The 17,678-nt window shown below is 46.9% G+C and overlaps 1 protein-coding gene across 1 annotated transcript in view; it reads left to right on the top strand.

Moving 5' to 3' along the window:
- The window catches only part of TANGO6 (transport and golgi organization 6 homolog), a gene marked incomplete at its 3' end in the record, with an annotated part of 189,194 nt that overhangs the window by 152,298 nt on the left and 19,218 nt on the right, over positions 1–17,678 (top strand). The window contains exon 17 of the mRNA XM_080704242.1: positions 6,407–6,520. Coding sequence (XP_080560368.1) covers positions 6,407–6,520 — 114 coding nt within the window. The remainder of the gene's footprint in view (positions 1–6,406; positions 6,521–17,678) is intronic.

The raw sequence follows: 17,678 nt of genomic DNA, 5'->3' as shown, positions 1-17,678 counted from the left end.
AGTGGAAGCAGAAGCCAGAGCTGAGAGGTGAAATGCTCTAGCTCGTTCTGAGCGCTCGCCGAGGCCTCTTCCGTATCAGTTCTTTCAGTGTCTCACGAAAACTCTCGAAGTCATGTATTTCAGAAATCCTTAACTTCGGTGTGAAGGAATGTTAACTTTGAAGAAACTTGTCTTTGCAACCTAAAGGAATTCTCCCTCTTGAGCATTGGTCCTGTGCCAGCAAGGCTAGAGGGCCAGATAAAGGCCCCAGCCTCTTCCCTTCAGGAAGCGTCTCTAGAGTGTGACGTGGACAGCGGGCCAGAGCGACCCCACAGGGGCCCCATGGCACCTGTTAGGCTCAGACGCTTCCATTGATCAGGTTTAGACAGAAAGACGAGGCGCTTGATCTGTTTTGCTGTCGAGTGAACGTGCAGCCAGGTCTGCTGGTACGTGATGGACGGGCCTGGCCTCCGCCAGCCGGAGCACGTGGCCCCTGAAGCAAGCTGTGCTGGCGGTGGGTGGTCCAGACGTGCGCACCCTCTGTGCTTCTACGGGGCGGGCTGGGAGGGAGGGAGCCAAGTGTAGCCTCGGTTCTTCTGGTCCTCGTACTGGGAATTCAAGTTTTTCCTCTTTGTTGATGTCAAGATTTAACCTGTTTAGGGAACACGGTTGTGCCCCCCCCAACACCCACCCAGCCACCCAATTTCTCTTCTCTCCTTGCCAAGAGCTGTGTTGCTTGAAACCAGATCTTAATGGGCTTTCGTCTTTATCCCTCTCTATGAGAAGTGAATGCGATGGAGGTGATTTACATGTGAGGCCCGTCCTCGACTCTGATGAGACCGCCCCCGGTGATGAGTCTGTGGAGAAGTCCACCCTGATGCGGTGCCTGATGCCACACACCCGAGCTTCCAGGGCTGACCCGAACCAGCCGCCTCTGCGTGCTGAGTTGACCAGTCTTCCCACCCTCAGGCGGTTTCCTAAGTGACAGGTCTCGTGCGGGTTGAGGAGACGTGGACACCTGTGTGAGGACCGGCAGATGCTCCGGGAAAGCGCAGGAGGCTCTGGTAGCTGCCATGGTTTCTTTCCTGGCAGGTTGAGTGAGTTGAGCTCATAATAATTATTGGTTACACTGTCTTTGTTATTAAGGTTTCTTAGTCCACTGTTGGTCTAGTTTCAGACAAGTTAGCAAACTACCGATTTTTTTTTTTTTTTTTTTGCAGAACCCAGGGGCATTTGACCTCTGAACTACACCCCCTGCCCTATTTTTTTTTTTCTTTATTTTGAAACAGGGTCTCAGTAAGTTGCAGAGGGCCTCACTAAGTAGCTGAGGCTGGCCAAGAACCGCAATCCTCCGGTCTCAGCCTCCTGAATGCTGGGACTACATGCGTGCGCCACCACACCTGGCACTACCGAATTTTAACAGAAGAAACTATAGCTGTAGGAATGAAGGTTCAGTTGGGGGTGTGTGTGTGTGTGTGTGTGTGTGTGTGTGTGTGTGTATACATGCATGTGCTCGCAAACAGGGAGAGATATTGGGACTTAACCCAGGGGTGTTCTACCTTTGAGCTATACCACAGCCTGACTATTTTTTGTTTGTAAACAGGGTCCCACTAGGTTGCTGAGGGCCTCGCTAAGTTGCTGAGGCTGGCCTCAATCTTGCGCGATCCTCCTTTTTAGCCTCCCAAGTTACTGGGATTACAAGCACGCGCCACCACGCTCGACTCCATTTATTATTATTATTATTATTTACAATACTGAGAATTGAACCCAGGGCCTTACACATACAAGACAAGTACTCTGTTACTGAGTTGCCTCCTCACCCCTTTTTTATTTTGAGACAGGGTCTTGCTAAGTTGCACAGGTGGCCTTGAACCCGCAACCCTCCTACCTCAGTCTTCCCAGTGGCTGGGATTACAGGTAGGTGCCGCCATGCCCTGCGACTTTGGATTATGTCACCGTTTGTATTATCTTTGTTTTCATAGTTTCGATTATGCTTGGAATGCCAGCTGTTTGGGGAGTAATGTTTTCCTTATTTCTTTTGGCTCCTGTGAAGTGTTAAATTGCTTAAACTGACCTTTAGTGTTTCCAAAGCAGCCATCAGCTTTCTGTGTGCATGGCTTTCAGAAGTGGGTGTGATTTACATGATTTAGCCAGTGAAGAGAAAGCTTTCCATAGTATCATTTATTAAAATAGGCACGTCGATCCTCAGGGCAGGTGTCACAAATACCACACAGAATCGATTTCTGCCCTCTGGGAAGACTTAGAAGCAGAGAATAGAAATATTACACCAACCCATAAATTAGTAAAGGACTTAAATCATCTGCCTGTCATTGGCCCGGACATTTAGGGTAGAAGGCGATGTGGAGTGTGCCCTTGGAACGGGAGGCCAAAGACTGGTCGTGTCGTGAGTTGCTCACATTGGTAGTTGGAAAAGAATAACCTTACACACTCCTTGTTTCTAGTGTTAGACGAGGGGTCCATCCCACCGACCTTCAGGAAAACAGCATAAGAGCTGGGCCCAGTGCTGCGCCTGAGGAGGAGGAGGCTGCTCTTACATCATCTGGTGATGTCTGCATGACTGTATTAAAATGTCCAGGCCCAGCAGGGCAAGGTTTCACCCCTGTAATCCCAGTACTTGGGAGACTGAGACAGGAGCATTGCAGGTTCGAGGCCAGCCCCAGCTACTTAATGAGGCCCTCTGTAACTCCGTGAGACCTTGTTTCAAAATAAAGAATAAAAAAAAGGGCTGGGGGTGTAGCTTGAAGGTAGAATGCCCCTGGGTTTCATACCAGTACTGAAAAAAAAAAAAAAAAAGAAAGAAAGAAAGAAAGAAAGAAAAAAAAAGATAAAAAGAAAAGATTAGCCTTGAAGAGTGAACAAAGGAGGTACGGGCAGATACCAGCGGATCCCTGGTCTGCCCAGTGTGTAAGCGTCCCTCAAGCCAGACCTCTTGGGAGCCTCCTCTGTTCGTAGCGCGCCTGGGCTGGCTCTCCTGCATTCGCCATCAGACTGAACAAGCTGCACTTCCGTGTGCCATGGAGGACTCCAACCTAGCTCTAACTTGTTTCTCTGACTTCAGCTCTTACCGTGTAAATACTAAGCCAGAAAACGGAGGTAGCTATTAAATTGTTGCCCGCTTGGAGGTGGCCCAAGGAATTCCTCTTGGGACTGATGACTTGCTCCTACCGTTAATGCCGGAGGCCGCCGAGGCCCAGGGGTCCCCGGTCCACGGCGGAAGCAGCTTACTGGGTCTTATTGAAAAACAGCCCCCAATACGTGGAGCTTTTCTGGCATCTCTCTTCCCTCGGAAGCTGCAAGTTTGTCTCATAGATGTACAACTTGATTAAGTGCCAGGGCTTCACAGACGCAATTATATTTAAGAACAAGCTACTTCTTCTAATCTCTCTGCCACCGCTGATTAATTAGACACTTTGAACTATGCCCAACTGTTTGAAAGCTGTGAAAAATACAACCTGCATAGTTAAAATGTCCACACAAGCCTATTTCCTCATTTGTGCCTGAATTCACCATTCTTTAAACATACTATGTATTTATATGTGTTTCCAAACACACAGTCTGGTTATTTTCTTATCATAGTTAGAAATCCCTTTACTGCTGCCCAAGAAATACATGGTAAATCCAGTAACAAAAGGATATTGAAAGATGTAGATATACCTTCAACTTGTGGCATCAGGCACACTTGTAGTAGTTAATTTTTTGTCTTTTAAATCTTAGATGAAGCCGGGCGTGGTGGCGCACGCCTGTAATCCCCGCACTGGGGAGGCTGAGACAGGAGGATCGCACGGGTTCGAAGCCAGCCTCAGCTGCTAAGTGAGGTTCTCAGCAACTTAGTGAGACCCTGTTTCCAAATAAAAAATATATTTAAAAAAAAAGGTCTGGGAGTATAGCCCAGAGGTAGAAAGCCTCTGGGTTCCACCCCCAGTACCACCAAATAAATAAATAAATAAATAAATCTTAGATGAAGCCAGGTGTTGTGACACATGCCTGTAATCCCAGTACTTGGGAGGCTGAGACAAGGAAGATCACAGATTTGAAACCAATCTCAGCAATTTAGCAAGACCTTATTTCAAAATAAAAAATAAAAAGGGCTGGGGGTGTGGCTTATAAATAGAATGCACCTGGGTTCAATCCCCATACCAAAAATAAAACAAAATAATACTAAATCTTGCATGAATGTCACAGAAAGGTTTCTTGTTATTAATGATATCTTTCTTGATATTTTAGAATGATTTTATGCCTGCCAGGAGCCAGGCGGTGGTAGGGTAGCTGCTACAGGGTGTAGAAACTCTCGTGTATGACATATAATTATTGGCTTTGGATCTGGCACCATGTTTTGCAAGTGATTTCTACTGCAAGCCTTTCTTTCCTCTTATAGAATTGTCTGAGAGTGACTGAACGTAAAAGATCTATTCAACAGTAATCACAGCATTTGAGAGGCTGAGACAAGAGGATCACAGTTCACAGATAGCCTCAGATACGTAGTAAGGCTCTTTGAAACTCAGTGAGACCCTGTTTCAATATAAAGAATAAAAATAGGGCTGGGAGTGTAGCTTGGAGGTAGAATGCCCCTGGGTTCTATCTCCAGGACTGCAAAAAAAAAAAAAAAAAAAAAAACTCTATTGAACAAATCAAGAAGCCCAGCCCAGGCATGACACACACCTGTAATCCCAGTAGTTGGGAGGCTGAGACAGGATGATCATAGGTTCTAGGACAACCTCAGCTACTTGGTGAGGGCTTCCGCAACTTAGACCCTGTTTCAAAATTAAAAATGAAATAGAGCTGCCGGGTGTGGTGGCGCACGCTTGTAATCCCAGCATTCAGGAGGCTGAGACCCGAGGATCGCGGTTCACGGACAGCCTCAGCTACTAAGTGAGGCCCTCTGCAACTCAGTGAGACCTAGTTTCAAAATACAGAATAAAAAATAGGGCAGGGGGTGTAGCTCAGAGGTCGAATGCCTGGGTTCCACTCCAGACCCTCAAAAAAAAATTTTAAATAGAGCTGAGGTTGTAGCTCAGAGGTAGAATGCCCATGGGTTCAGTTCCCCAGAAGGCAAAGGAAGCCCAGGCAGAGTGTGTGAAGCTGGCCCTGCTGATTTACTGGGGAACACACTAGATTCCTAGGGCTAGGTGTCCGAAAGTATATACCAGAGGAGATCAGTTTGAATACTTACGTATCCTTGGGCTAAAACTCTTATCAGTTGTCCCTGTAGATTCACGTCAGACCTTGAACTCTGAACCTTGCTAAGCTAAATTTTTGTGTTTCTCAGACTTTAAAAGCAGCTGTCTTGGACCATCTTTGCTGCTCTTGACATCCCCAAAGGGGAACATGTAACAGTTTTCTCACATGTGAGGAGATATTTGCATTTGGCCTTTTCTTTTCTGAAATACCTATTATATATATATATATATATATATATATATTCATAAATATGAATTCATATTTCTTCCTACTCTCTGGTCTCTCTCCTGAATTCCAAACAAATTTTATCCTTTTTCAGAAAAGCCAAACTGCATCAAGACCTCTACCAATTGCTCTTGCCTTCTTTGTTAAAGACGAGAGTAAACTGAGCGTGGTGGCACACACTTGTAATCCCAGTAGTTGGGAGGCTGAGACAGGAGGATTGAAGGTTTTCAGCCAACCTCAGCTACTTAGTACTTAGTGAGGCCCGTCACAACTTAGTGAGACTGTGTTTCAAATCCCTAGTTCCACACACACACATACAAAAAAAAAAAAGAATAAAAAATAGGACTGGGAGAGCCAGGTATGGCGACACAAGCTTGTAATCCTAGCATTTGGGAGGCTGAGACAAAAGGATCATGGTTCGTGGACAGCCTCAGCTACTTTGTGAGGCCCTTTGCAACTCAGTGAGACCCTGTTTCAAAATAAAGAATAAAAAATAGGACTGAGGGTGTAGGTCAGAGGTAGAATGCCCCTGGGTTCCATCCGTAGTACTGCAAAAAAAAAATATATGTGTGTGTGTGTGTGTGTGTGTGTGTGTGTGTGTGTGTGTGGCTGGGAGGAGTAGAGTACTGCTAAATAAATAAATAAATAGGAAACGAGCCCATCCCCTCTAAGCCAGATTGTGCTTGATAGTTGTACAGTAAGCACAGCGCAGTTGAACGGCTGTAATGAGCCAGGTGCAGCAGCGCACACCTATAATCCCAGTTCTTAGGAGGCTGAGACGGGAGGGTGGCAGGTTTGAAACCAGCCTCAGCAACTCATTGAGGCTCTCAGGAACTTAGTGAGACCCTGCTTCAAAATAAAATAAATAAAAAATAGGGCTGGGGATATAGCTGAGAGACAGAATGCCCCTGGACTCAATCCCCAGTACCACAAAGAAAAAAATATGAAGGCTCTAAGTAAACGTGCAGTCCCGATTTTCACTGCTTCTTCCCTGCCGTCCTAGGTGACAGCTTGCCTGATCGCTGTGGCTAAGACAGACCGTGACGTTCCGGTGCGCAGAGCCGCCGTCCACGTGATCGTGCTGCTGCTCCGGGGACTCAGCCAGAAAGCCACCGAGGTCAGTCAGTCTCGCCTGGTACGGCTTCCCTACGTCCGTGCTTTCTTCCGTTTCCCTCTTAGCGGGGCAGGCGCAAACCTTTTCCCTAGATGGACGCTTCCAAACGAATCTGTCAACAGGGATTTCATAGCAGGAAAACGCTATTGTTTGTATCTTCAGAAAGAGTCTCTGGTTTCCTATGTAACTGGGCAAACTACCCAGGAACTGCTGCAGAAAAATCAGCCCACGTTTGCAGGTCGGGGCGCCGAGCCCTGGCTTTCGGGCGGGGGCAGGCGCCCAGGTGAGCTGGGCTCTGGAGCCGACTCATTCCATTGTTCCCGCTGGGTTACTGAAGGGCATCGTATAAGATGTTTCCTTCCAGGCCGTGAGATTTTCATTGCTGCGTGAATTAAACCTTTTTCTTTCCTCCAGTGGATTTGGCTGGATTTCTCTCAGTGCGTGGCCAATCCAGGAAGAAAGTTTACGTATCCATATGTGTGCCAAGAATGAATGACCTCAAAATTAATTTTCCTCTTGATTTTAATGGAAATTCCTTCCCAGTTGATTTCGGTCAGAACCTTTGCATTAATAATTCACTTCCTGGCCTCCACGGGGGCTCATCTGTGGTTTGCACATCGGTATTTAACCAAGCGTTTGGGAAGCCATTAAAAGAGTGATTGTTTGGTCACACACAGAGACTTTATTCTTGCAGAGCTTTACCATATCACGTTCCTGAAACCCGTTTGTACACGCACGGACTCATTAGCTACCCCCTTCCTCCCCTGCACAGCTTCTCTCTGCAAAGGCCTCCTTGCTGTTGTCTTGGCTCGGTAGTTTCCAAGTGACCCTCCGCTGCTCGCTCCCCTCCGCTGCTCGCTCCCCTCCGCTGCTCGCTCCCCTCCGCTGCTCGCTCCCCTCCGCTGCTCGCTCCCCTCCGCTGCTCGCTCCCCTCGGCTGCCTCTCCTCTCTCATCTGCCTTGGGCAGGCGAAGGTTGGGATTGAATGAGGTTATCCGATAGGAACACGTTCAACGACAAAATTATAAAAACTCTTAACTACAATGACCTGAACACGTAAGGATTTGCTTTTCTCCTATCACAAGAGAATGTAGGTAGGTGCTGTTGGTTAGCAGCTCAGTGTCAACAATATTTCTGTAATCCTCACGGCCTTTGTCTCGTGGCTCCAGGACAGCTCCTGCAGCTGCAGCCATTGTAACTGATTCAAATGAATAAGAAAGATGACTGGAGAAGGGCGGGCCTGGGCAATCTTTTTAGAGGGGAACTAGAACAGTGGCCGAAATCCCCCAGCTGACTTCCACAACTGTCTCACGCAATCCCTCCCCCCTGCGAGGGGGCCTGACGGGACGTTTAGCTGGCACACCGCGGCTCTGAGTGAAACTGAATTTTAGTTAGCAAGAAGGGTGACAGGAAATGGATATTGGGGAGGTGACTGCTAGTGCCGGGGGAACAGGGAGGTGATCTGGTGGAGTCAGAGGCGCTCCGTGGCAGCAGAATTCCTCAGTCACCGGCGGCTCTCGCCTGGCGGGTGCAGGCTCCAGGTTGTCCTCGAGGAACTTGGTAAGGATGGGAACTGATGGATCACAACTTGATAATTCATACAATTAAATGAATTGCTATAGGGTACACACTGTTCTTGTTAAGAATCTGTTATACAAAAGGGAATTTAAGAAAATCAGTGTATTTCATCTACTATTAAAATCTATGAGTCAGGCATGGTGGCGAATGTCTGTAATGCTAGTACTTGGGAGGCTGAGACAGGAGGATCACAGGTTTGAGGCCAGCCTCAGCAGCATAATTAAACTCTCAGAAGCCTAGTAAGACCCTGTTTCATAAAGCAAAAAATAAAAAGGGGCTAGGGGTGTGGTTCAGAGGTAGAATGCCCTCTGGGTTTGATCTCCAGTTAAACACATACACACACACACACACACACACACACACACACACACACACACACTATGATACTTTTAGCAAATAGATCATTGTTACATACATTATTAACAACTGAAGAAAGCAAGGATTCCGTACTATCTTTGCAACTATTCTGTAAATCTGAAATTATTTCAAAATAAGCATTTATTTTAAAATATGTTATAGCCAGGCGTGGTGGCACATGCCTGTAATCCCAGTACTTGGGAGGCTGAGACAGGAGGATCACACAGGTTCAAAGTCAGCCTCAGCTACTGAGTGAGGCTCTCAGCAACTTAGTGAGACCCTGTTTCAAAATAAAATGTAAAAAATAGGTCAGGGATGTAGCCCAGAAGTAGAGGACCCTAGGTTCCATCCCCAGGACCACAAAAAAATAAAAATAAAATATAAGTTACAACATGATTAAAAGAAATCTGTAAGCCAGGCGTGGCACACACCTGTAATCCCAGTACTTGGGAGGCTGAGACGGGAGGATCATGAGTTCGAAGACAGCCTCAACAAGTATTGAGACCCTCACCAACCTAGTAAGACCCTGGTTTGGGTTTTTTTTTTTTTTTTCCTGTACTGGGGATGGAACCCAGGTGCATTCTACCTCTGAGCTGCATCCCCAGCCCTATTTTTTATTCTATTTTGAAACAAGGTCTCACTGAGTTGCAAAGGGCCTAAGTACCTGAGGCTAGATCTGTGAACCCGGATCCTCCCGTCTCAGCCTCCCAAGTAAGTACTGGGATTACAAGCATGAGCCACCACACCCAGTGACCCTGCTTTAAAATAAAAATAAAATAGGCTGGGGGTGTAACCCAGAGGTAGAATGCCCCTGGATTCAATCCTTAGTACCACAAAAAGAAAAAAAGAAAAAGAAATCTCTGGGCCGGGGGTAGCTCAGTGGGAGACCACATGCTCGGTACGTGCAAGGTGCTGGGTTCAATCTCCAATAACAGCAACAAAAAGAAAAACGCCAAGTGCACACCTCTTACTGAATAAGAGTGAAAACCTGCACACGTGTGTGTGCAGCAGAGAGAGTGTGTGTAAAGTGTCTGCTTAGCAGATTGAGAAAAGCAATAGAAGGAAACCACCCAGATCTCCTGCATCTCCGCAGTTAGTGAAAGCGACACAGGCGGGTGGCGCACGCTGTAGTCTCAGTACTTGGGAGGCTGAGACAGGAGGGTCGTGGTTCGCAGCCAGCCTCAGCTACTGAGTGAGGCCCTCTGCAACTTAGATTGTGTTTCAAAATAAAGAACAAAAAATAGGGCTGGGGAGGTAGCTCGGAGGTAGAATGGCCCTGGGTCCCATCCCCAGGACCACAGAAAAAGAAAGTTGTGACCATGCAAAGTCTTTCTGTCACTTTCAAATTCCACCGGGATGAAGAGCCTCCTCCCGGGCTCTCTCCCATCTCCAGTCTGCACTCACCGAAACGCGCGCACTGTGCTTGCTCAGGGAATAAAGAAAAGGAAACGGGGCGGGGGGGGGGGTATGGTTCCTCTTCCTCGCGCGCCCTTGAGACCAGGTGTGTTAAATCTCGTAATCGTAGGTGTGATTATCATCAGGCCCACTTTAATGAGAAGCGAGGGTAACCACAAAGCTCTCAGTGTGGGATTTCTCCTTACAGGAACAGCTGAAATGAAAATGCTACTTTGTGGATGACGTTTTATGGGTTTTATTTCCTTCTAATCACCATCTTTTAAGCTATAGAGTGCCAGAAGATAATACTGGGTTTCCGTGGATTCTCCGTTGCTTGTGGATGTGCCGGCCAAGGATCTGCCTGGTTAAGGCAGCTCGAAAGGAAGGTAGAGAACTGAGCGTGGTGGCGCACGCTTGTAATCCCAGGACTTGGCAGGCTGAGACAGGAGGACCACAGGTTCAAAGTCAGCCTCAGCAACTTAGTGAGGCCCTCAGCAATTTACTGGGACCCTGTTTCCAAATAAGAAATAAAATAAGGCTGGGCATATAGCTTGGAGGTAAAATGCCTCTGGGTTGAAACCGCAGTACCAAAAAGAAAAGAAAGGGATGAGGAAAGATATCACCATCCCTAACTCATGAGATAGTTTGAGGTTGTTTTTCTTTTAACCTCTTTCCAGCCAATCATGGTGGTGCACGCTTGTAATCCCAGCATTTGAGAGGCAGAGACAGAAGGATCACGGTTCCTGGACAGCCTCAGCTACTACTTAGCTAGGCCCTTTGCAACTCAGTGAGACCCTGTTTCAAAATAAAGAATAAAATGTATAGTGCTGGGGGGGGGGTGTCTCTTGGAGCTAGAGTTTTATGTAACTAGCATGAGATCCACATTGGAGAGAAATACTGCACGCCCTTTTTTTTTTTTTTTTTTTTTAACTGAAAAACCTATTTTCTGCTGAGTTTTGTTTTGACCTTATGACCATGTTTGTTTGTCAGATAACCCTAAGCTTACTTAAAAGCTAGAAGGCACCCCTTTTAAGGCCATTTTACCTTATCTATGCTGAAAAATAAATTTACTAAGAATCCGCAGGAGAGGAGTCATGTGCAGACCTGCACTTTGTGTAGCTCTCAGAGTTAAAAATAGGCCTCTCAACACAGAAAATGAGCTAAGCAGCAGGACGAGAAAATGGTGTTTACCCCGCTCTTCCCAACTTTGATGTTTGCACGTAACTAGCTTAGTCTATGTACTGTAAACACTTAGAACCTCCATTTTCACAGATTCATTCCAAAAACAGTAATTGGGACGGGAACAGCTGAGCTGTCACCTACCCGACTGCCCCTCCTTCAGGTGACACCCACAAAGTGGTCAGTCTAGTGAAGAGGGACTGGAGGCAGGGAGATTCCTGGGGAGTCTGTGCTTATAGGAGAGGCCGGTACACAGGGCGTTCCCATTTTCTTGGTTGTAACCTAGGGACAAGGTTAAGAGGTCTTTGGCGAGGCCTGCAGTACACTAGGGGCCTTAGCAGAGAAAGTGCAGCCAGTCTTTTTGGCCTGGGGAGCCGGAAGACATAATCCAGGGAAACCACTGCTGGAGGCACAGCTCAGAGGCAGGATGTCCCTGGGTTCAAGCCCCAGGCCACACACACCCAGACAGAAGCACCCGCTTGTAAGTGCTGGGGCAGAGCTCAGTGGTCAAGTGCTCATCTAGCCTGTGCAAGGACCTGGGCTTGGTCCCGAGCACAGAAAAAAAAAGAAGATAGTCATTGGAGAAAAGAATCCGGGGTTTTCATAACTCTTTATTTTTATTTTTATTGATTTGTGGTGGTACTGAAGAGTGAACCGAGTATACTTCTGAACTACACAAATAGCCATTTTGTCTTGTTTTGTGTCGTGGTGCTGGGGTTTGAACCCAGGGGCATTCCGCCTCCAAGATAAACACACTTCCCTCCCTACCCTAGCCCCCTCTTTTTTTTTTTTTTTTTTTTTTTTTTTGGTACTGGGAGTAGAACCCAGGGGCTCAAACACAGATTCCAGGCTACCATTTTTATTTTTTATTTTGAAACAGGGTCTTGCTAAGTTTCTGAGAGTCTCCCCGTTTGCTGAGGTTGTTCTCCAGTCCAGTCTATGATCCTCGTATCTCAGCTTTCCAAGCACTGGGATTGCAGGCGTGCACCACCATGCCCGCTTGCTATTCTTATTTTTTAAACAAGGTCTCACTAAATTATCATGCATCATGGGACTGTAGACATGTACCATCACACCCTACTAAATTTTCTTCCTTCTAATCCCTAATTTTGTATTTTTTATTCATATTTTCTCTGTATGTATGTGGTGCTGTGGCTTAAACCCAGGAGCATTCTACTCTGAGCTACAACTTCAGCCCTTTATAAGATCTTTTGTTGGTGGTGGTGGGGGTCTGGGGATGGAACTGGGGGCATTCGATCTTCGAGCTACACCCCCTGCCCTATATTTTATTCTTTATTTTGAAACAGGGTCTCACTAAGTTGCAGAGGGCCTCACTAAGTAGCTGAGGCTGGCCACAAATTGTTTTTTGTTTTTTGTTTTTGTTTTTTTGTGTGTGTGGTACTGGGGTTTCTGGAAGCCCTTCTATCTCCAGGCTACACTCCCAGACCTATTTTTATATTATTTTTATTTGGAAACAGGGTCTCTTACATGCTTGTAATCCCAGTACTTGGGAAGTCGAAACAGGAGGAACACAGGTTCTAGGACAGCCTCAGCAACTTAGTGAGGCGCTCAGCAATTTAGTGAGATGCTGTTTCCAAATAAAAATGAAAAAAAGTTCAAGTTCAGGTTAGGGGATATAGCTTGGAGGTAGAATGCCCCTGGATTCAATCCTGGTACCACAAAAAATTAATAAGTAAATAATAAATGAATAAATAAGTGGCTGGAGTATATCTCAGAGGTAGAATGGCCCTGGATATAATCACCAGTACCAAAAAATATACATATCTATTGAGAGTTTATAAATTGTCTCCTACTCCCAAATACTTTCTTTACTATTCACTCTGAGCCATACTCTTTTTTTTTTTCTTTTTTTTGAGGCATTGGAGATTCCAGGGTCATTCAACCTCTAAATTACACTGTCAGCCCTGTCTGTTATTTTGAAATAAAGTCTCTAGGTGGATGAATCCTCACTATTTGCTGAGGCTGTCCTTGAGCCTGTGATCCTCCTGTCCCAGCCTCCCAAGTACTGAGATTACAGGTACCACCACCACGCCCGGCTCTAACAGTTCTACCTCAATTGCTCCATTTCTGTGAGAGAGAAGGCAAAGCCTGGCCAAAAAAATGAAACAGGATCTGGTCATGGTGACGCACGCTTGTAATCATAACATTCGGGAGGCTGAGACTGGAGGATTGCAGTTCGAAGCCAGCCTCAGCTACTTAGTGAGGCCCTCTGCAACTCAGTGAGACCCTGTTTCAAAATAAAGAATACAAAATAGGGCAGGGGGTGTAGCTCAGAGATCAAATGCACCTGGGTTCCATCCAGGTGCTCTTCCCATGTCATGGGGGTGGAACCCAGAGGCTTTCTACCTCTGGGCTATACTCCCAGACCTTTCTTATATTTTATTTGGAAACAGGGTCTCACTAAGTTGCCGAGAGCCTCACTAAGTAGCTGAGGCTGGCTTCGAACCCGTGCGATCCTCCTGCCTCAGCCTCCCAAGCGCGGGGATTACAAGCGTGCGACACCACGCCCGGCTGACATTCTGCTTCTTAATTACAGAAGGTGCCGGTCCATCCAGAAGATTCAGTGCCCGTGTCCCAGGTTTGCCTCGCGCTCCTCTGTCCAGGCCGAGTGGGACCTGGGCTGTGACTTAGTCTTTGACAAAGCACAAATGGCAAGTCATATGTGACTGCAGACTGAATGGAAAGCTTTCTTCCTCTTATACTAGAAGTTATTTTGAGGGCGTTTGGTGTATTCTATGCTAAGCATTGTCCTTTCCAGAATGACATCTAGAGACACTGGACATTTAAATACAAATGACTTCTCCCTCCTCTTCCCCTCCTCCCTCCTCCTCCTCCTTCTCCCTCCTCCCTCTTATCCTCCTCCCTCCTTGGCACCACCTCCTCTGGCCTCAGGAAAATAAGAGGAGCAGTGGTTCTAACCCATTTTTCTTGAAAGACATTAGTGCTGACACTTGAATGGGGAAAATAATACAGGAACCTAGAATAATTTTTCTTTTCTTTTGGTCCTGGGATTGAACTGAGGGGCATTCTACCTCCGAGCTATATACCCCTAGACCTTTTTTTTTTTTTTAACAAGTTAGGTAGGTTGATGAAAGTCTCAGCAAAGCTGGTCTCAAACCTGCAATCCTCCTCTCTCAGCCTCCCATGTACTGGGATTACACGTGTACACCAGCCTACTCAACTAAATAATTTTTCTGACTCACAGACCTGGTACAAATTCTGGTCTTGGTACAAATCCCTGAACCTGCCTGAACTTCACATCTCTCCTAGCTGCCTGACAGAGATGTGGCAAGAGCGAGGGAGGATGGGAAACCCTGTGAAGTGTAGAGGGTCATCAGGGACGGTGGGCATGGTGGCACACACTTCTAATCCCAGGACTTGGGAGGCTGAGACAGGAGGATCACAGGTTCAAGGCCAGCCTCAGCTACTTAGTGAGGACATTCCACAACTCAGTGAGACCCTGTTTCAAAATAAAGAATAAAAATAGGGCTGGGAGTGTAGCTTGGCTGTGAATACCCTTGGGTTCCATCCCAGTGCCAAGAAAACAAAGGGTCATCAGTACCAGCAAGAATGACGGCCGGCAGTTACTAAGGTTATCTTCAGCGCCACCGCCGCCACCGTTACTTCTGCTGCGGCTGCCTGACCTGTAGATAATCTGGTTTGTTTGATTTGGACTGGGGTTGTTCCAGAGGTTGAACCCGCAGCATTCCACCTCCAAGCTACAACGCCAGCCCTTTTGATTTTTTGTTTTGAAACTGCTTCCCTGGGTTGCTGCGATTCTTGCTATGTTGTTAAGGCTGTCCTTGAACCCGCGATCCTCCCGTCTCTGCCTCTCAAGTCCTGAGATTATATGCTGCTGCCACCACACTGAGCTAGGGTCTTTTTAATGATTTTATTTGTTTTGCAGTACTGGGGATAGAACTAATGGGCATTCTACCTCCAAGCTACACCCCCCCCTATTTTTTATTCTTTTTTTTTTTTTATTGGTGCATTATATTCATACAACTTATTGGGGTAAAAAACTTGTGTGTACAAACATGTACTCATCGCTGATTTAACCCCTACCCAAATCCCACCCCATTTCCTCCCCGTCCCTCCCTCCCTTGCTTGGCCTAGTGATTGATTTCGATATGTTTAAGTACATTGTGTGTTTTAGAGATTTTCCTCTTCCCCCCTCCTTTCTCCTCCTTTAGGTTGTCTTGTTTGCTCCTCTTTTCTCCCTAACTCTCACATATTAGGGAAAGCATCTGATTTCTTATTTTTTGTGCCTGACTAATCTCACTTAGCATAATGTCCTCCAGTTCCATCCATTTCCCTGAAAATGACATAATTGAGTTTTTTTTGATGGCTGAGTAAAATTCCATTGTGTACATATCCCACAGTTTTGTGATCCATCCATCTGTTGATGGACATCTTGGCTGGTTCCATAGTTTGGCTATGGTGAATTGTGCAGCTATGAACACAGATACACACGCATTAGTTTGGTAGTTTGGTTTCGTTTCTTTTGGGTAGATACCCAACAGTGGTATTGCTGGATCAAATGGTAGATTTGTTCCCATTCTTCTGAGGATTCTCCATACTGTTTTCCAAAGTGGTTGCACTAATTTGCAATCCCACCAACAATGTCTTAGAGTTCCCACTTCTCCACATCCTCGCCAGCACCTGTTGTTGTTTGTGTTTTGAATGATTGCCATTCTAGTTGGAGTTAGGTGGAATCTCAGGGTAGTTTTGATTTGCATCTCTCTGATTGCCAGTGATGTTGAGCATTTTTTCATGCATTTATTGGCCATTTGAATTTCTTCTTTTGTGAAGTGTCTATTTAGTTCACTTGCCCATTTTGTTATTGGATGCTTTGTTTTCTTAGTGTTGAATTTCTTGAGTTCTCTGTATATTCTTTATTTTGAAACAGGGTCTCACTGAGTTGCAGAGGCCTCACTAAGCAGCTGAGCCTGTCCTCAAACCGTGATCCTCCTGTCTCCGCCTCCCGCATGCTGAGCTTATAAGTGGAAACCACCACGCCCAGCTTTTTTTTTTTGGGGGGTGGTACTGAGGGTGGAACCCAGGGGCTTTTCTACTTCCGGGCTAGGGCTATACTGCAGACCTATTTTATACTTTTATTTGGAAATGGTCTCACTAAGTTGCTGAGAACCTCACTAAGTAGCCGAGGCTGGCCTCGAACCTGTGTGATCCTCTGGTCTCGGCCTCCTAAGTACTGGGATTACCAGCGTGCACCACCACACCCGGCTTGACATCTTTTTAGTTTTTTAATATTATTTTGGTCCTGATTTAGAGATAGACATTATCAAATTCTCATTATCCCGAAATGAAACCCATTATCAGCCTGGGCATAGCACCTGCTTAGAGCACACGAGGCCCTGGGTTTGATCTCCAGCATTGGAAAACAAGTAATCCATACTCATTAACAATCGTCCCATCCTCTGCTCCCCCCTTTGGCAACCACTGATTCTGTCTACTTCTTGTCTCTCTGGATTTGCTTTTTCTGCACATTTAATACAGAAAGAAGACTGGCTAACCATGGCGGCACACGCCTGTAATTCGACTACTTTGGAGGCTAAGACAGGAGGATCGCATGTTTTAGGCTAGCCTCAGCCACTTAGCGAGACACTGTTTCAAAATTTACAAAAGGGCTGGGTAACGGGCGCGGTGCGCACCCTTCCGCTTGTCATCTCGGTACTTGGGAGGCTGAGGCAGGAGGACGGCGGGTTCGAGGACGGCTTCAGCAAACGGAGATGCTCATCGGCTCATCAGCCCTACTTTAATTTTATTTTGAAACAAACTGACTACACTGATGTGCTGGTCAGGGTTCACTGGAGAAACAGAACTCACAGGACACGAATATGGGAAGAGGGATGACCGTCCAGAGCTGTGCACGCCCAGGTTTGCGTCTGCGCGTGGACAGCCAGCAGCTGCTCGCGCCGTCCAAGAGCTGGAATCGGCATTGGAGCGACTGAGAATCCAGCCCCAGTCGAGGCGGAAAGGCCAGGGAACTCTGGAGAGCGATGGTGAAGGCCCAGCTCGAAGAGCTGACGGCCGCTGTCTCCGATGAGGCCAGACGCTTTCTTCAGGAAGAACCACGCTGCCTGTCGGCGCTCTCCTCCTTTTATCCGGGCCCTGTGCTTATCAGAACCCCGTGCCTGCATTCAGGGCAAGACGCCATTGCATAAACTCGCATCAGTACGCCCAGAGGCACATAATCTCAGGTGTTTCATGATCCCGGCAACTTGACAATCCAGAGAAACCATCACAACTGGTCAGAGTCCTCCTGCTGAGGCTGGCCGCGAACCTGCGATCCTCCTGTCTCAGCCTCCCGGGGACCAGGATTACAGGCGTGTGCCCCCACCCTCGGCTTGTGAGCTCTTTCTGTTCAGATAACTTCGTGCTGGTTTTCCAAATCCCTTCCCTGCCGTTTTAATGGAGTTTCAGGAAAGAGCGGCGACGCGTGTGTTCAGCGCGCCAGCTCTCAGGAGGCAGCTTGCGTTCTTCACACTTTGTCAGTGGGCAAAGGAGAGACGCAGGGCAGACATGACTGTAGTCAGAATTCCTTCGGTTTAAAGCAACACAGACCTAGTCTGAGCTGGTTTAAGCAACGGGAACTTTGGGTGCCAATGGCG

This window comes from Muscardinus avellanarius (assembly GCF_963383645.1).
Source record: "Muscardinus avellanarius genome assembly, chromosome: 10".
NCBI classification, from domain to species: domain Eukaryota; kingdom Metazoa; phylum Chordata; class Mammalia; order Rodentia; family Gliridae; genus Muscardinus; species Muscardinus avellanarius.
Note: the sequence above shows the minus strand (reverse complement) of the source record. Positions and strands in the feature narration are given on the sequence as shown.